The sequence below is a fragment of the Eretmochelys imbricata genome, chromosome 4, assembly GCF_965152235.1.
Source record: "Eretmochelys imbricata isolate rEreImb1 chromosome 4, rEreImb1.hap1, whole genome shotgun sequence".
Lineage (NCBI taxonomy): Eukaryota > Metazoa > Chordata > Testudines > Cheloniidae > Eretmochelys > Eretmochelys imbricata.
This window is the reverse complement of record NC_135575.1, coordinates 23535215-23552953: the sequence shown is the minus strand read 5'-3', so window position 1 is coordinate 23552953 and position 17739 is coordinate 23535215. Positions and strand designations below refer to the sequence as shown.

General features: G+C 42.6%; 1 protein-coding gene across 1 annotated transcript; it reads left to right on the top strand.

The window, feature by feature from the left end:
• Positions 1–4914: 4914 nt before the first annotated feature.
• On the top strand, positions 4915–17701 carry PPM1K (protein phosphatase, Mg2+/Mn2+ dependent 1K). Its single transcript, XM_077814380.1, has 6 exons — positions 4915–5354; positions 6342–6442; positions 14816–14981; positions 15521–15665; positions 16816–16950; positions 17570–17701. Exons 1-6 carry the CDS (start codon positions 4915–4917, stop codon positions 17699–17701), a joined length of 1119 nt encoding a protein of 372 aa, XP_077670506.1.
• Positions 17702–17739: the final 38 nt, after the last annotated feature.

Sequence of the window (17739 nt, the reverse complement as noted above, 5' to 3'; positions counted from 1 at the left end):
GGCGCTCTCCTGTCAGGAACACGTCAGCTGCCCCCAGGGCTCTCCTTAAAGCGGGGAAGGATGGTTCCCTCACTGCTCTGGGGGCTCAGTGGAAAAGGTAAGGCAACCCCACTGGCTCTACTAACTACCTCTGGAAGTCCACAGAGATGGTGGGAGCACAGTTGTGTCTGCTCCCGCTGCTGCTCATTCCCCATCTTCTCTCCATTTACCAGTGCAGAGAGCGCTCCACGGGGACTTGTGGGGACATAGCGGGGGAAGACTGCTGCACTGACAGCTACCCTTCCCCTTTCTCCATAGGATAACAGAGAGTTGCATGTGAAGGGTCCTTAGGGCATGACCTAGTTCTCAGTGTGGTTGTTCCATGGGGAAGATACCGCTCAAAACTAAGGCTCTGATCCTGCAAAAAGCTGTGCATCTGCTTAACTTTATGTATGTGAGTAGTTCCATTGACTTTAATTGGACTATTCGTGTGGTTAACGTTAAGCACGTGCTTTCTTACTTGGAAGATCAAGGTCGTATGGAGTGCTTAAAAATAGTTGTTCAGGTGTAATCAATAGCTTCGTTGAAACGCTCAAAACCTAAAATAATTGCAGATTATTTGTACATATAGGCTAGAAACGTATATTGAAGTTGGTCAATTCTTTTTTTCTTTCTTTCTTTCTTTGTAAAAATGTAAAGCCTCTTTAAATTAATCTGCGCCTGTTATTTATTGCGTACGCAAGAGGATAGGAAGGTAATAGTTTATGCTCTTTTTCTTGGTCTAGGAAAACGCAGATTTTTTCCACACAAGATGTTATTCCCCCCTTATCACTATTAAATATACAATTTCCTTTCGGTTGCTAGTTAGTTTTTAATCACTTTTGTGGCTGTTGGCAAACGCTCAAAGCAAGGTCACTTATCTTCTTTGCGCATATATATTTGTGCAGTGTCTTAACCCTTTGCAGACATATACACACACACACACACATATATATATATATATACTCTCTCTCTCTCTCTCTCTCTCTAGCATATTTTTTTGGGTAGCAGCCTGGAAAATTCCACTATTCCAAGAATAAAAGTCATCATGTGACAGCTTGACCTACTGTGGAATTTTTGTTTGATTGTATGTTCATAAGATTACGTTCAGTAGCTACTTTCATAAATGCAAATGTGTATAATTTACCTGATTAATGTAGAGTTCCACTTAAAAAGAGTGGCTATCATCTACAGAAATCTGAGGTGGGCTTTCACTTTAGATACATGAAGAATACCTTATTGTCCCACCACCTTCTTTTCCCTAGCAGTGATGTGTTGCCAAACCACCTTGCTGTATTTTTAAATACAAACAAATATGTCTTGTAAACAGTGACACTGCAGTCATATGCTGTGGCAGAATAAAGGTTGAGTTCCAGTATCTTTTGTTTATCCCCCCAATTGTCAGTTTTGTATACAAGTCTGGAGACGGATTAGCTTTCGAGAGATGAATTTGATGGAAAATGAATCTTAAATTGTTACTTGAGCTTTAGAATAGTGCTCTTATTCATGCTGCAGTATTATGAGAGCTAAGCATAGCGAACGCTTGTGTTCCTCTTCCATCAAATCCACACTTGGAAGTGAATCCCAAAGTAACTCCCTGTATTTCAGTTTTGTCATGCTGTACAAAAGGATGTTAATGTACTGAAAAGGTAAGTGAAGGTGACAAATGGAAAATAATAGTCCATCTCTGTGACCCAGGATATTACTGAAAGGATGGGATGGTATAGGGTGATATGGAGAGGAATAATAAACTTCAGCTATTTGGACATCTGTCTTCTTTACAATCTGTAATCTAGCTACCTGTTGAAATGACCATTTTAGCCATTTTTACACTTTAGGCCAAAATCATTCACGATGTAACTCTAAATTGGCTTATTACAAATTACTTCACAGCATGTTTGACTTTCATCACTTACCTATACAAATGGTAAGAGTAAACATTCCTTTCACCAGCCAAGAATTGTATTCAAGATAAGCTAAGGACAGCAAGGGAGGTTTCCTGTCCAGCCTTCATTTCTCTGAGCTGTGAACAAGTGTAACGAGCACCACCAGAAAGCACACCGTACAGCTATTTCCAGCAAAATGACTGCTTACAGAATTTCCTATGATTGTCGGTTTGGCAAGCACAGAGTTTTGTCTAGGGTGTTTTGTTAAATAACCTTGCACATCTCCTTATACAGAAGTATTTCAAATGCTGAAGATAAAAGTGTGATCAGAATATACCTATAATTAGTGACATTACAGCACACTGTTGGCAACAGGCCAAATATACAGTATCTCTAATGTAACTGTTGTCCTTCGTTCCTTGATTATGTTAAGGCAGTTTCTTGTATTATTCAATAGAATCTGCCTTGAGCCTGTCTGTTTTTAATCCCTCCACGTTAACATATACCAGAAGTCAGCAACCTTTCAGGAGTGGTGTGCCGAGTTTTCATTTATTCACTTTTTAATTTAAGGTTTCGCGTGCCAGTAATACATTTTAACATTTTTTAGAAGGTCTCTCTCTATAAGTCTCTCTATTATAAAACTAAACTGTTGTTGTATGTAAAATAAACAAGGTTTTCAAAATGTTTAAGAAGCTTCATTTAAAATTAAATTAAAATACTGATCTTATGCCACCGGCCCGCTCAGCCCGCTGCCAGCCTGGGGTTCCATTCACCAAGGCCGGCAGCAGGCTGAGCAGGGCCTGCAGCCGGGACCCCAGCTGGGAAGGGGCCGGCAGCCAGAACCCCAGACCAGCAGCGGGCTGAGTGGGGCCGGCGACTGGGACCCCAGACCGGCAGTGGACTGAGCAGCTCTGGGGTTCTGTCTGCCGACTCCTGCCAGCCAGGGTTCTGGCTGCCGGCCCCGCTCAGCCCATTGCTGGTCTGGGATCCCGGCCCTGTCCACATAGAGTGGGTACCTACCTTCTCCCTGGTTCTAGCCCATTCTCTTCCTCTCTCTCTCTCTCTCTCTCTCTCTCTGCACTGAGCTGAGGGTGGGGGTGCACTGAGCACAGGGCTGGGGGTTGGGGCGCAAGCTCTGGCCAGGAGCTAGAATGAGGGAGGTGGCTCAGGTTGGATGTGGAGTGCTTACCTGGGCAGCTCCCATTTGGTGCGAGGGGTGCAGGAGCTCCTGTTTGGTGCTCAGGGTGGGGGTGGGAATGTGGGGGGTGCAAGAGTCAGGGCATGGGATGGGGGGGCTGGGTATGTGTGGGGGTGCAGGAGTCAGGGCAGGGTGTATGTGAGGAGGGTGCAGGAGTCAGGGCATGGGGTTGGGGGGCTGGGTATGTGAGGGGGCTGGAGTCAGGGCTGGGGTTGTGGGGGGTGCAGGGGTCAGGGCAGAGGGCTGGGGGTGTGGGCTAGGGTTGTGGGGGTGCTCCCAGAGTGGCTCACGGCAGGGGGCTGGAGGGGATATGCCCTGATTCCACCCCACTTCCCCAAGGCCCTGTCCCCACCTTGTCTCTGCCTCCTCCCCGGAGCAGCAAGCGCGCTACGGCTCTGCTTCTCCCTCTCCCTGGCAAGGGCCATCAGCTGATGGTGGCAGGGAGGGAGAGGAAGAGGGGCAGGAACCCAGCACGCTGGGGGAAGAGGCAGGGGAGGGGGAATTTTCCTGCCCTGCAGCAGCAGCCAGCAGGACCAAGCTTCTTCACACTGCCCCCTGGGACGGGGGGGGGGGGGGGGTGGAAGAGGAGGGGGCGGAGAAGAGTGGGTCAGGGTGGGCAGGATTTTTAGTGGCACGCTGCTGCCTGCTGGGTTCCCGGCCCTGGCCCCGCTCAGCCTGCTGTCGGCCTGGGTTCAGCAGTGGGCTGAGCGGGGCCGGCAGCTGGGACTCGGCAGGCAGCAGCATGCTATTAAAAATCAGCTCACGTGTCGTCTTTGGCACACGTGCCATAGGTTGCCAACCCCTGACATGTACGTTAAATAAAATGTTATGGGTAACTGAGATATACTTTAGCTGTCCAGTTTTTCCTTTTATTATCTCTCAGAATCATCCATTGGGGCTTTTTTTAATTCTGAGATAATGACTGTCCTGTTTGATTTGGGAAGTGGTCTGGGCACCAAGAGATACATGAAAACAGGTGGGAACTTGGTGTTATTCGAGAAATCTAATGTAAACATCAAGTAGCACAGAACTCCAGAGGGGACAAATTATAAAGAGTGCACTTGGGCAAAGTTATCTGTGAAAAGAGTGTGTGTGAGTTCATGGAAACACTTTAAAGAGGATTGTTAAATGAATTAATACAAAACAACTGTAGCTTCCAGAAGAAGAGGGAGAGTTATGATTCAGTTTACTGATCTGTTCTGGAAAATATTGATCAGATATTTGCCGGAACTGGACATCCTGTACTTTTATGTGCTGACAACTAGATAAAGTGGAATTCTGTATATTTTTACTTTGTCATTTTAGTCTGATATTCTTTACTTTCCTATAGAGCAACAATGCAAGCTTTTCAGCAATTGCATGATTAAGGTAATTTATAATACGCTCACTCTCATTACATTACCTTGTGAGTTATGGTGGTTTTCTCTGAGCAACCAAGCAATAAAGTCATTGCCACTAATGTTCATTTTATTACAGTTGGTGGTCAGCAGCCAAATGATCAGCTAAAATGTATCATCCAATGCCTTGTTTTGGTCTATTTCAACACTATATATTTAAACCCCATCTATGGGCTAGTCTGAGTAAAAGGTTATTTCTCAGTGAATCCTGCAGATGGATCTTTCCAGGTGCTTCTAGACAATGCAGCCCACAATTAATGATCTCTGATGGTGAAAATGTTTCTTGGGTGGTACAACTTGAATTTTCCCTTTCTGTATTTCTTGTTTCCTGACCAGTTCTCTCATTGTCCTTGAAGACATTCTGGAAGCTGCATATTGATCTTTCATTCACTGCAAAGCTCTGTGGAATCAAGTTATGTCAACAGCTGCTTTAATTAATTTGGTTAGAAATGGAGGGTATCAAGTGAGAAGGAGAGCGCTGCTGACATCCCGCCTCTTGCAAGACGACAAACGCTTGACTGCCGTGTGCCAGAGCTCCACCACAGAACGCAGGGCTTCCCGCTTTGATCCAGACGGCAGTGGGCGTCCAGCCACATGGGACACCTTTGGGATCTGGGACAATCGCATTGATGAGCCCATACTCCTCCCACCCAGCATAAAGTATGGGAAACTGATTCCCCAAATCAGTCTGGCCAAGGTGGGCTGTGCAAGCCAGATTGGAAAGCGGAAGGAAAATGAGGACCGGTTTGATTATGCTCAGCTGACAGATGATGTCCTGTATTTTGCAGTGTACGATGGGCATGGTGGGGCTGCTGCAGCTGATTTCTGTGCTAAGTACATGGAAGAGTACATTCAGTACGTAAGCTAGGGTTTGATGCCTGGCATTTGTTTTATTATTTGCATTACCACTAGTGCCTGGTAGGTTGGGGCCCCCTTGTCCAAGGTGCTGTATGAACACATAGTAAGACACAGTTCCCTGCCCTGAAGAGCTTACAGTTCAAATGGACAAGACAGAGAGCAGGAGAAGGTAAATATGATTATCCCTAGTTTAGAGCTAAGGGACTGCAGCACAGAGAGATTAAGTGAGTTGTCCACCATCACACAGGGTAATTTTGATCATTGAAATATAAAACTTGCTGGCACTTCTGTCTCACTGTTGGCCTCTTGTTTCTGGAGTCGGGCAGGATTCCCTGGTGCCGGAACAGTGTCAGAGACTGGATGCTGCCGTGATGAGCAATTTGTTTTTTTACCTTTCTGAAGTATAGAAAAATCAGGTCCTGTGGGCACTCCTAGCAATTAGCAGAGGGTAGGTAGTGCTTCCCTCCTCTATTCGCCTAAGATGAAACTTCCCCTGTACAATGGAACAGCACACGGCTTAAGTGGTCGTAGTCCTTACATGGATCCTCTGCACTGGGGAGGGTGGGATTTTACCCACCAGCCCCAGTCTATTCAAACCCATTGAATTCACTGGGAATTGAAGGTGCTCAGCATCCTCCAGGATTGAGCCTGCCAAGAGCATGTGGGAGTTACAGGTTGCAATGCCTGCAATACGGGTGCAAGGCATACCACTTGCACCACTCCGTTTTTGCATAATTAAGGTGGCTTAAACGAAGGCTGCATGCTTTCTATATAAACCAGAATTATGCAACGATTAAAAATCACCAGTCCTTCGATCCCTTCTATCAGAAGGACAGGGGAGAATGCTAATGGCTTCCTGTTACCCCAAAAGGATGATACAGTGTGATTCAACTTTAGTAGTGGGAAGACAAGCCTGTGGAAACTGCTGTCAATGGAGTGGTATCTTTGTGGAAGAAGTTGAACCTGTCTTTATTTTGTTTTCAGAGAATTCCTTTCTCAGGAGAAGAATTTGGAAACTGTGTTGAGCAAAGCTTTTCTAGAAATAGACAAAGCATTTGCGAGGCATGCTCACTTATCTGTTGATGGTAGGTAGAACGACTGTATTCGACTTTGCAGCGGTGGGGGAAATGGTTTTAGAAATAGCTGCTCTTAGAATACAAGTGTTTTGTATTAATGAAATATGTTTGATATTGAAAGCAATTTTATTTAACACAAGGATTTGCTTTGAGCATTACTTGCAAATGAAACAACCGGCATCAGTCACGCTTGAGCACTTCAAAATGAAATATGAAAATCCTCTCTGAAATTTATCTGGGGAGCTGATATGAGGCTGAACTTTTGCCACACATTCCACTGAGTTTTTATCCTAAAGGGATACTGTCAGGTAGATTATTTACCAAATGTAATAGATGCTACAATGGTTCAAATTTGGTATATATTTAAACATGCTATGAAGAGAAATTCACTCAGTCACCAATTTTTTTAAAAAAATGCTGTTAATTCTGTGGGTTTTAGAAGAAACAGTGTCTAAATGTTCCCTCTTGGCTCTGCTGCTGCAGTTAAGTAACAAACTAGGCTCAGAGAGATTAATATGATAGATACTACTGCTATACAAATAAATAAATAATATAGCTATGCTTGCAAAGAGAAAGGAACATAGTCAGTAGGAAAAAGTATGCCCCAGATCCTCCGCTATGGTTGAGGAGCCTGCTGCATGCCTCAGGACGACTTATGTATAAAGGTGGCATTAAGCAATTTTGGTATTCCCTTAATCCTGGGCTGGCTGTGTGGTGAGTTATTCCACTAGCATATGTTTATGCTGATTGCCACTGGCCCAAGGGGCTGTTAGAACTTCTGGAGCTTGCAGGAGCACAGGGAAATTGGCCCTGAGAAGTGGGTATCACCAAAGGGCTCTGATAGTGGGGTGTTACTCCTGTGGCTGGCTAAGCCCATTTTACAGCGATGTTGTACTGCTGATAGCATTGACAGAAATGTTTTCTGGCATTAAAAAAATGCCAGCACACGCTTTTGGTTTGGATTTAAATATTCCCCTTTGCTGTTTGCAAGCCAAACATTGCTGTGTTGTCTTAAACTAGAAAGTGAAACTGACTGACCCAGTTTTTGTTCAAACTGAAGTATAAAAAGTAAACAGCATAAATGGATAAATAGAGACCCATTTAAAAAACAATGTTAATAAGCTAAGGTGGTATTTACTTATTTAAAAGTGATTTTTAACCTGACTGAAGAAGCAATACAAAATAATTGGCATTACCTTTTTAGTAACCTCTGATTTATTAGAAACTGACTTTGGGGAGTGAGATGAAGAATTAAGTTGCATATTTGAATTGTGAAGTTAGTTTTTACTGAGGGGGTCTGAAATGCAGCAGTAAGAATGAGTCTGCCTCACACCCACCTGAATGATCTAAAGTGCTTCCATAGGAATGGCTTATCTTGAAGGCCCCTTGTTTTATTTGTCAAACTCTGCTCATAAAAGAGCTTGTTTAGAGTGACCCATTTCAGTGCAAGTTTATTGTGTTCACAGCAGCTCCATGAGGAGAAAGTGTAATGAGAGAAAATCTTGGTACTTAAAATATCATTTTGTTATGCTGAAGATAGTTACAACATTTAGTACTTGGGTCTTATTGAATTAGCTAAAGAGACTCTCTAATTGACAAGCTGTGCAGTAAGGGTGAGCTTTCAAAATGCTGTCTGGGATTTTACCTTGCAATTTTCACCATCTTTAACAGGAGCAACATGGCTAGACCACTATGCACTTCTCTGAAAATGCCCCCATTAACTTATTAGGAACCTGATGCTAATGCTTTGAGAACAGCTAAACAAATGCAGTTCCGAGACACTGGGTAAAACCTTTTCACTAATACAGCTCAAGAAAATATGAAAATTAAGCAGAGGTATGTTAGTTTTCATGAGTAATTTCATAGAATCATTAAAATGCAGGGCTGGAGGTTGAGCAGGTTATCAAGTCCAGCCCCCTGTGCTGAGGCAGAACCAAGTTAATCTAGACCATCTCTGACAGGTTGTTTGTCCAACCTGTTCTTAAAAACCTCCAATGACGGCGATTCCACAACCTCTCTTGGAAACTGATTCCAGAGCTTTAACTACCCTTATAGTTAGAAGGTTTTTCCTAATATCTAACCTAAATCTCCTTTGCTGCAGATTAAGTCTATTGCTTCTTGTCCTACTCTCAGTGGACATGGAACCCCTCTGTAAAGACAGTCATCAGGAAGTGGTATCCAGATGTGAAAGGGCCTCATTCTGCAGGGTGCTGAGTTCCTCCTTTGAGATATTGACTGCCCTCAAGTTGTTGTAGAAGCTAGTAGGAGCTGAAGGCCCTCAGCACTCTTTGCCAGGTGCTGAGCAGTCCCTGAAATCAGGCCATAAAGGAGTGGAGTAATGGGATGTAAAGACGTAGACCGATACCAGTTTATTAATATAATTAACTCTTTGCATGTGTGGTGTTAGAAACTGTAAATATTTTTGAGACTGTTTGTGTTTGCAACGTTAAATACAATTGAACTGTTTTGCATGTATCCTCATCAGAAACTTAACTTTGCACTGTCGGGACAGTTGGTTAGCAAAGCTACAGATTATTTTTGGCTATTCTAGATGTGATAGAGGCAAGAGTGTCACCAAAGCTTCTTGGAAATGATAGACCTGGAATACTGGCTGCTCAAGACATACGTGATGGCACCCAAGCCAGGTCTTCCTGTTTAAATCCTGCCTCATCCTGCGTATTGGAAAACAAGGGTTCAGTTAAATGTTTCTGATAGGTGACTCCATCTGTTGATTCCTTGGGCTGGTGGTCTGTACTTCTAATTTTTTTTTTTTTAAAGTACAGTGGATTTTTAGGATGACTGAGGCCTTGATACTGCTAAAACCTGCAAACTGGTCAATGGAATTCCACATACTTAAAATATATGTATGAAAGTTTGCAGGATCGTGGCCTCACTGGCCAAATCTGTCACTAAAACAGTAGATAATATGGGAAAAATGGAGTTTTTTAAGTTGCTGTTTAAAGACGATCAACTTAATTATGGCAGAAATTGAACAGGTCTTACAATTTGTGCATTCTTCTGGGAACTGTGGTCCTTATTTTGAATCACTCCTTCCGGTGCTAAAATACTTAAAAAATATATAAAGTAACGCTTACATCAAGTTTCCAGTGTAAAAAAAGCTACACATTCAACACTACAGTGCTGTGTCTTCTGTGCAGTACCTAAACAGATGGGTTTTATGGGCTCTTTAGGAAACATAGGATTTGCCACACTGGACTGTGGTCCATCTAGTACAGTATCCTGTCTCTGACTGGGGCAGTACCAGATTTTTCAGAGTTCCAGAAACCTCAGTCAGCACATGTAGGATAATCTGCCCTCCACCTTAGGTCTCCTTCTAATCCCTAACAGAGTTTGATTTAAACCCTGAAGGTTTAATATCTCTTCCAAAAATGTATACCAGCATTAACTGTTATAACTGGAGGTTCTTACTGTCCATATACACATCCAATCCCTTTTTGAATCTTGCAAAGAGCTTGTCCTTTTTAAATTTCAGTTCAGAGCAAGGTGCAATTAATGCAACAAGCTCCTTCTCCCATTAATTTGGATCAAGGACCATGTTCCTACAAGCATGTACAACTTCAAAGTTTGTTACATTTCTGATATCTCGACAGTATATTTCTTAAAATGTTAAAAAGCTGCATTTTTCTCCCCATATCAGTGGCCCAGAGCTGAATAAATATAAACTTTTTGAAGAACTGAAGCAGTAGTAGTTACCTTCCTAATGATGGAGTTTTTCTTTTTCTTTTTTTCCTTTTGGCCTTGTTGCTTTGAGGATAAATCCAGGGTCCTGCAGCTTTCCCTATCCCCACAGCTCCTCTCTCTGCCTTACATCCTCCCACCTGGACTACTCTGCTGGCCCTGAAGGGACGCTCTCCCAGCCCCCAGCTGAGAGACCCTGATTTAGAATGTGAGGGAAGATCGATCATTTTTGCACATTCTCAACCTTATAGAGGACTAGTGCTATACATCCCAAGTTTCTTGATGAAAACACTGCCACCAGCTCTCCTGACCTGGCCTAGGACAGCCATGTAAGGTGCCGCTACGGCTTCAGTTTATTGAAAGCCTAATCCAATACATATTGAAGACCATAGGAATTTTTCCATTGACTTCAGTGCTCATTGTATCAGACCCTAATCACACTGGCCGTTCATATCTGGAATAGCCATTTTATTGAACAAGGTTGGTTACTAGTTGATGTATTTGTGTATGTTTGGGGCACTCTTGAAATCTTATGCTGTGCAAATACTGAAGGTCTTTTTCTATAAAGAGAATACTAATTTTTTTTTAAAGTTACCATTCAAAAACATGACTATTCTTTTAATATGTTAACCTGCAACACTGAGGAAAAGGGAGAGCTGCTGAAATATATATCTAATATAGCCATCAGCCTAAAAAGGTTCAGTCTTGGTAATGGTACTTGGTTATTATCTAATCAAGTTAGAAGACGCTTACTCTAAATATTTCCTTAAGTTTTTATCCACATTCAGTGTTCAGTGGGTCATGACGAGCCATGAATCTATCTCCAATGGCTATAAAGCTGTTTATTTTTAACAGTCAGTTTCTTGGAACCTTTTTGTTTAGAAATGAAGATTGTAAACAGGTTGATCCATATACTGTACTTGAAATGCTCTTTAGAATGTCTATCTTTGCCAACTATGAGATGGCTGGGCATTTTCCATTGATTTGCTTGGTCACCCCAATACTGTTACCGAAATAGTTTGTGGCTTTTGTTTAGGCTGAAGCTACAACAGAGGTGACACACAGCTGTGGTGAAAGTGTAAGGAGGAAAATCATTGAGAAAAGTGAACATATTTGAGACCGTGTATGTCTTTAGACAAGATTGAGCCATGGTCAAATTGGACTTCATGCATTGTCATAAGACTTATCAATTCTGTCACACCACTCGTGAAAAGAAGAGCAGGCAAACCCAAAGTGAACATTTCCCCTTGCTTTGCAGCTCTTATTCTGTCATCCCCAGTGTTGCAGGTTTGTTTTGTCTGAACAAAATCCCTGGGTGAATTTCCTATTTGCCTCTGTGTACGTGTTATTTGTGGCAGAGACTGTACCTGGTCAGCAGCTCTAGAACTGGAGGCCCTGGACACTATATGCTGGGCTTCAGTGGAAAAAGAGATCTGCTTAATTTTGTCTCAGGTGAAGGAATCCGGCGGTTCCTAGCCTGGACTACTGGAAGGTTCCCACATCCTCTTTGTCACATTAGTTGAGATGACATGCAGTAAAAATTGTCCAGTGAGTGTTAAGAACCTATTGAAAGATCTTAGTTTTATAGTGATGTTATTAGGAAAAAGTAAAAACTTGTTTTTACCTTTTTTAAACATTAAAACCAATGTTATGTGCTGATGCAGCATATCTTTAAAGTGCTAAGAAATAAGTTTGAAGCAATAGTAAAGCACTAGAAATTTGATACATTCATAATTCCTAGATTTTGGAACTGTGTTAGTGACCCAAATGAGTCTGAAGCCTCCTTTACTTTAATAAGGGCCTGATTCTTCCTCCCTTACTCACATTGAGTATTACCTTCATGAGCGGTCTTGCTGAGAGCAGAATTAGGCCCAGTGAAGGGAGCATGAGTGGCACTTATATTTCCAAACTATGATAAGCTTTTATTTGGTCTACAGGTATTTGTAAGGTGCCTATCACTATGGTACGTACTGCAGCTTTACCATACATATGTCCGGCTTTTCAGTAATCTCCCTAGAATTGGTACTGAAGGTTGATTTGATTTTTTTTTTTTAAAGTACTCAAAAGAGTATTTGGGATGTGTATGTTTGCTGTGCCTTAGAGTTGAGGCACATCCCAAAATATTTAAAGCGTTGCAAGAGAATTTGATAACTATGCAATAATTCTCTTTTATGCCTTCTAGAATACATTTGATACTTGGCATTACAGTTCCAAAAGCAAGGAATGATATCAGAGGCTAGGGGCAACTCCTTATTAGTTCTTAATTTCTAAACAAAATATATTTAGCATGAATTAAAGGTAGTTTTATTTAGGCTTTTCATTTCACTTTGGTTTAACTGTCTGGTTAAAACAGGTATTTTACTGGCTTTGCTAAAATATCTGATTTCACTGCTAAATTTTAGTGGCATATTTTTAATCATGTTTCAAAGTGGGCCTACAGCACACTAATTCTTGTGTGGTCTTCTAAAATGGGAAATAAAATGCAAACACTTCACTAAAATACTTAAAAGCTACAGCCAACTTAGTGCCTGGAAAAATCTGGTTTTGCCTACTGTATCTGAGTTCCAAAATAATCAAAGATCTGATACAAATTACAGTGGAGTTGTTGAGACATATAATGATTGATACTTTGTTTGAGGACAGAGCTGATGGATTTATTGAACCAGAAGACTTCAGTGCAGTGATAATACCTGTTTTAATAGTACTGAAGGTCTAATTTAGACTGTTTGTTTTATGGATTTGCTTTATTTTTTTATTTGTCAGTTCACACTGTTTTCGCTCTACAACATGGCTCAATGCATCTTTAAACACCTTGCCCACATGAAAAATTCCTCCCAAGCATGTTACAAGCCTAACTATTTCAGAGGTGCTGAGCGCCCACAGTTCAAGTGGATGTTGATTGGAGCTGCCAGTGGTCAACGTGTCTGAAAATCATGCTCTGTAAATATGACAGGGGCTGACTATGGGATGTGCTGATATCTGCAACTCTCATTGGCCACAGTCAGAGTTAGTAGGTGCTTAGCATCCCTCAGAACCAGACCCATAATGCATTAATTAAAGAAACCGGTTTAGGCCCCTTGTTCAGATCTTGTGCCCTAATGGGGCCACTGGGGATCGCCCTGGCAGGGTGGAATCCCTGAGTCTCACAAAGCTGGATTAGCCAGATCTATGCCAGCTCCTTGTGACGCCCCCCCCAGTCAATCCTCAGATGCACACTTAGAGTGTGAATAGGTGTGGGCAAGACTGAAGTCCATATTCTTCAAAGAAAAGGAGTGGTTGCAGAAGATCTTTAATTACTACTTTCTCATTTGGAAGTAGAGGAATATAAATGGGGATTCTGATTTTTTTGCTTAAACCAAAAAAATACCGGCTGTAATTTTAAAAATCTATTTTTAAAAATTAACTATTGAAAAGAAAAACCCAGAATATGGCTCGGTCCCAAGCAGGGCTTTCAACTGATTTCACGTCTGCTGTAAATTCTTGGATGTACCTCTTCCTGTCCAGGCTTTCCTCTGCAGTAGCTCATTGCAGAAGCATGTTAAGCAGCTCTCTTTGTCATAGTTGCATACAGTGTGTGCGCTAGCAATAAAGGGGGAGCTGTTCTTTTTAAAAAAAGAAAGTAGCTTTGGCTTTGGGGATTTATTTCATTGCTAATGAAACAACTGGTCTGTGCTCAAATTGGTGCAGTCACAATTCGTATTAATCTACCAAAATGACTTTTCCCAAGGATTTTAAAGCAAATGAGTATTAGAAACCAGAATCGCTAACTATAATTGCATTAGTTAATCCATTCTAATAAAAACCAAAAAACCCAGCTCCGAGCATGCTGTTCAACCCCACAAGGGATAGAGGAAGGGGGGAAGGCAGAGGAGGACCTGTCTTGCACTCCACTGCACTTTGTGTAGTTAATTTATATCTGTGTAAAATGGCACCACCAAGGCAATTGGTGGATTGTGATTTACTAGCGTTCCCAGCTGCACCAGTATGGATTACTACACAGAGCGCCAGGCAGGGCAGAATCAGGTCTGGAGCATATCTGCTCTCTTGTCAGAGGCCCTTTCAACAAATAGAGTGGCACTGAAGAGCTCAGAAGGGAGTCTTGTCCTACACAGCTAGAAAAATACTGGATGCAACATTGGCCTATTGGCAGGAGGAGGGAAATGGTCGGATCATAAGGACTCTGACAAGGACCTGGGACTAGGAAGGAGATATAAAATGTCTCTTCTTTCAAAGCATACACCCAACTCTCATTAGCATTACTGAATTACTCACGTGCATCTACAGGAGGAAAGCTCTGCCATGGGATTTATCCTCACTGTTGCCCATTTACATTGTAGCTAGGTGATAACGTCCCATAGCTAAAGCTGAGGTACTGGAATAGAAAATATATTTGCCACAGATCCAAAGAGCAGCCATTCCCCCACACCCCGACACCTGTTTATCACATTTGCACTCTTTGCATGAAGCCATGTTGTTGCACAGAACACCTTTATCTCCCCCCTCCCATGCATGTTTTTTTCCCCCCACTGTCCATTATTTTCATAGCTTTAGTTGAAACTTAAATCTAGTTACTGAGTAATTTAGAGCACACATGTTTGATAGTTAAAACCATTGTTCTGTTATAAATGCAGCAACACTGCTGGACAGTCTTAAATCTTCTCTCTCTTTACGTGATGTTTGTAGCGACCCTGCTGAACGCTGGGACCACTGCAACAGTGGCCCTGCTGCGAGATGGTATTGAATTGGTTGTGGCCAGTGTTGGGGACAGTCGTGCACTGTTGTGTCGAAAGGGAAAGGCCATAAAACTCACCATTGATCATACTCCAGAAAGGAAGGACGAGAAGGAAAGGTACAGCTCAGTTATGCTAATAACATCACTTGGGACAGCCTTGTTCAAACTCTCTTGGTTAATTTTGTTCTGAGTAAAAGGGAACCAAACTAAATAAATAAGGCCAGCTGGTGTAAATCAGTGGAGCTCCTTTGAGGTTAGTGGCACTAAGTAGATTTACTGGGTCTGGTGATCTGGCCCATAGCGCTTTACATCTTGAAGCTCATCCTCACGACATTCCTCTCTATCTAGAGATGGGTACAAAACTGAGGCTGGAAGGTTAAGTGACTTGTCCAAGGTCACAGAGGTAGAGCCAAGATTAGAACTCATGTGCTTATGTTCCCCATCCAGTACTCAGCCTCCTAAACCATATCCCCTCCTGGAAGTCCCTCAGAACAGAAATCTGACTCTGAATGTCTCTGGGTTGGGACTCCATACCCTCCCCATCTCTCTGCATGGTATAATCCAAGATAAAGGCACTGGCAGGAATTTTACACCTTTTATTGTTGGTCTGACCCTTTATTTCATATTTTCCTTCTTCTATTTTGTGTTTTGGACAGGATAAAGAAATGTGGTGGCTTTATAGCCTGGAACAGTCTGGGGCAGCCCCATGTGAATGGTAGACTTGCAATGACGCGGAGTATAGGCGATTTGGATCTTAAAAACAGTGGAGTGACAGCAGAGCCAGAAACTAAAAGGGTTCAGGTAAGAGGGGATTAATAGGGGACATTGAACCTGAGCGTTTGGATCCTGTGGTGTGCACAGCGTGCGTGTCTAGCAATCAGAATGCCTTTGGGACCTTGAGTCTGACTGTGGGCCGAGTTCTGATCTCATTTATGCTGTAGTCAGGGGGGTCATTCCAGATTGACACTGAACAGCATCTGGCCCCAGTAATAAATGTTGACATGGATAAATGTCGATCTTAAATAGCATGGTTTAGTGTGTGTCGGGGGGTGGGGTGGGAGGAGAGGGAATAAAACATGATAGCCATCTGTTAACTGTAATGAGTGTTTGTTGTGTTTTGTTGAAACTAGTTATTTGCTGAAAGGAAAATGTCACCTCAGCAGTGGGGTTGACATGTTGATTTGCACAGCTTGGTCCAGAATTTAAATAATTTTTAAGAATAGCAAACGTATGTATTTTGCACACCTGTGAGGGGGAAATACAGGAGATGTATAAGTGACATTTTATTGGGGCTCCACAGTTCAACAAATGAGGAAAAATGAATTAGCATCTCAAAATCAATTAAACATGGCTCTCAGTTTCTGCCCCCTCCCCCCCAGGCACCACTTCCCACCCTCACCTAAACTTAATCTTCTCAGTATCTCCTCCCTCACCTCCAGGTGGGAAAAGAGTCAGCAGCTGAGGGGGTCCTATTTGAGGTGGACCAATATAGATAGTGTTCTCAGGGCAGTTGCCAGAGGGAGGACAGAGCACACTTCCCTATTAGGCAGGAGGCCAGACTAGATGATCATAATGGTCCTTTCTTGCCTTAAAATCTGTAATAACTTGAGATTGTTCATTGGTAACTGGGTAATACACCGATCTGCCAGGCTTTTGGCCTCAATTTATTGAGCCCAAGACAGGGTTCTTACCAAGAATTGGAAGCACCCTCAAGTGATTTACTCGTGATGTTTGGAATTCGGCTATCTTGATTCTCTCGTATGCCAGTGCTTTAAAGCAATGTGGTGAAATAGTTAAGAGCTTTGGTGCTGTTGGTATCACCAATGTAGAAAATGGAGGAACACGCAGCAACAACAGGAAAAGTCTGTTGTAACAAAGAAAAAAAGTAGAGCTGTTCTGCCCTGCAATGATTTATTTATAAGACAATTTATATTGTGCTGTCTGATTACAGTTGCATCATGCAAGTGATAGCTTCCTGGTCCTTACTACAGATGGCATTAACTTCATGGTGAACAGTCAAGAGATATGTGACTTTATTAACCAGTGCCATGATCCCCCTGAAGCAGCCCATGTTGTGACTGAGCAGGTAATGTTTGGCTTTGTGCTGAACTAGTGCTCTGTTGATGATGCAGGGATAATGCAGGTTAGCAGGGAATAGACTGTGTAATGCCGAATATGCTCAGACTGACAGATCTATTGCAGTGCATAAATGATATTATGGCAGCAAATTGGCACCAATTGAAGTGGGATTCAGTATTCAAGAAATGAGGTTTGTTTTGTTTTTTCCAAACACGGGCTAAAGTTGAGGGCACTGTTCCCTCTAAACTGTGTGCGTGCACACACAGATCCTAAACCCCGCGCACACGGCAAAACACCACGTGCACAAAAACGTGCACAGAAGCACAACAATTTGCACAGAAGAAATTTTTTGCGCACACAGCCTGTCAAAAATTAGAGGGAACATAGGTTGGAGGCAACACTTGGGGTTCCGGGCATCACCACACCTGAGGGATGAGAGCCCCTGGCAGAATTGCTTCAATGAATCCACCAGGAGCTGGGAGGAGACAGGTGCTGGAGACCGAGGGTCTCTTGGATCTGTGGGGCTGGATACTCTCCTTCCTTTGTAAAGCATTTCAGTCTCACAGATAAATAGTACTTTATCATAATAATACTTATCTCTTCTAATGATTTATTTCTCTTCTCAGGCTATACAGTATGGTACTGAAGATAACAGCACTGCTGTCATAGTACCATTTGGCGCATGGGGAAAATACAAAAACTCTGAGGTCAGCTTCTCATTCAGCCGCAGCTTTGCCTCGAGTGGAAGGTGGGCGTGAGGACCTGCTGGAATCAGATTTTCTGTGCAATAACCTGT

Coding starts and splice junctions, on each gene's coding strand:
- PPM1K (XM_077814380.1), top strand. CDS start 4,915: ATGTCAACAGCTGCTTTAATTAATTTGGTTAGAAATGGAGGGTATCAA. Junction 5,355..6,341: donor TACATGGAAGAGTACATTCA/GTACGTAAGCTA, acceptor TTTTGTTTTCAG/AGAATTCCTTTCTCAGGAGA. Junction 15,666..16,815: donor CAGAAACTAAAAGGGTTCAG/GTAAGAGGGGAT, acceptor GTCTGATTACAG/TTGCATCATGCAAGTGATAG.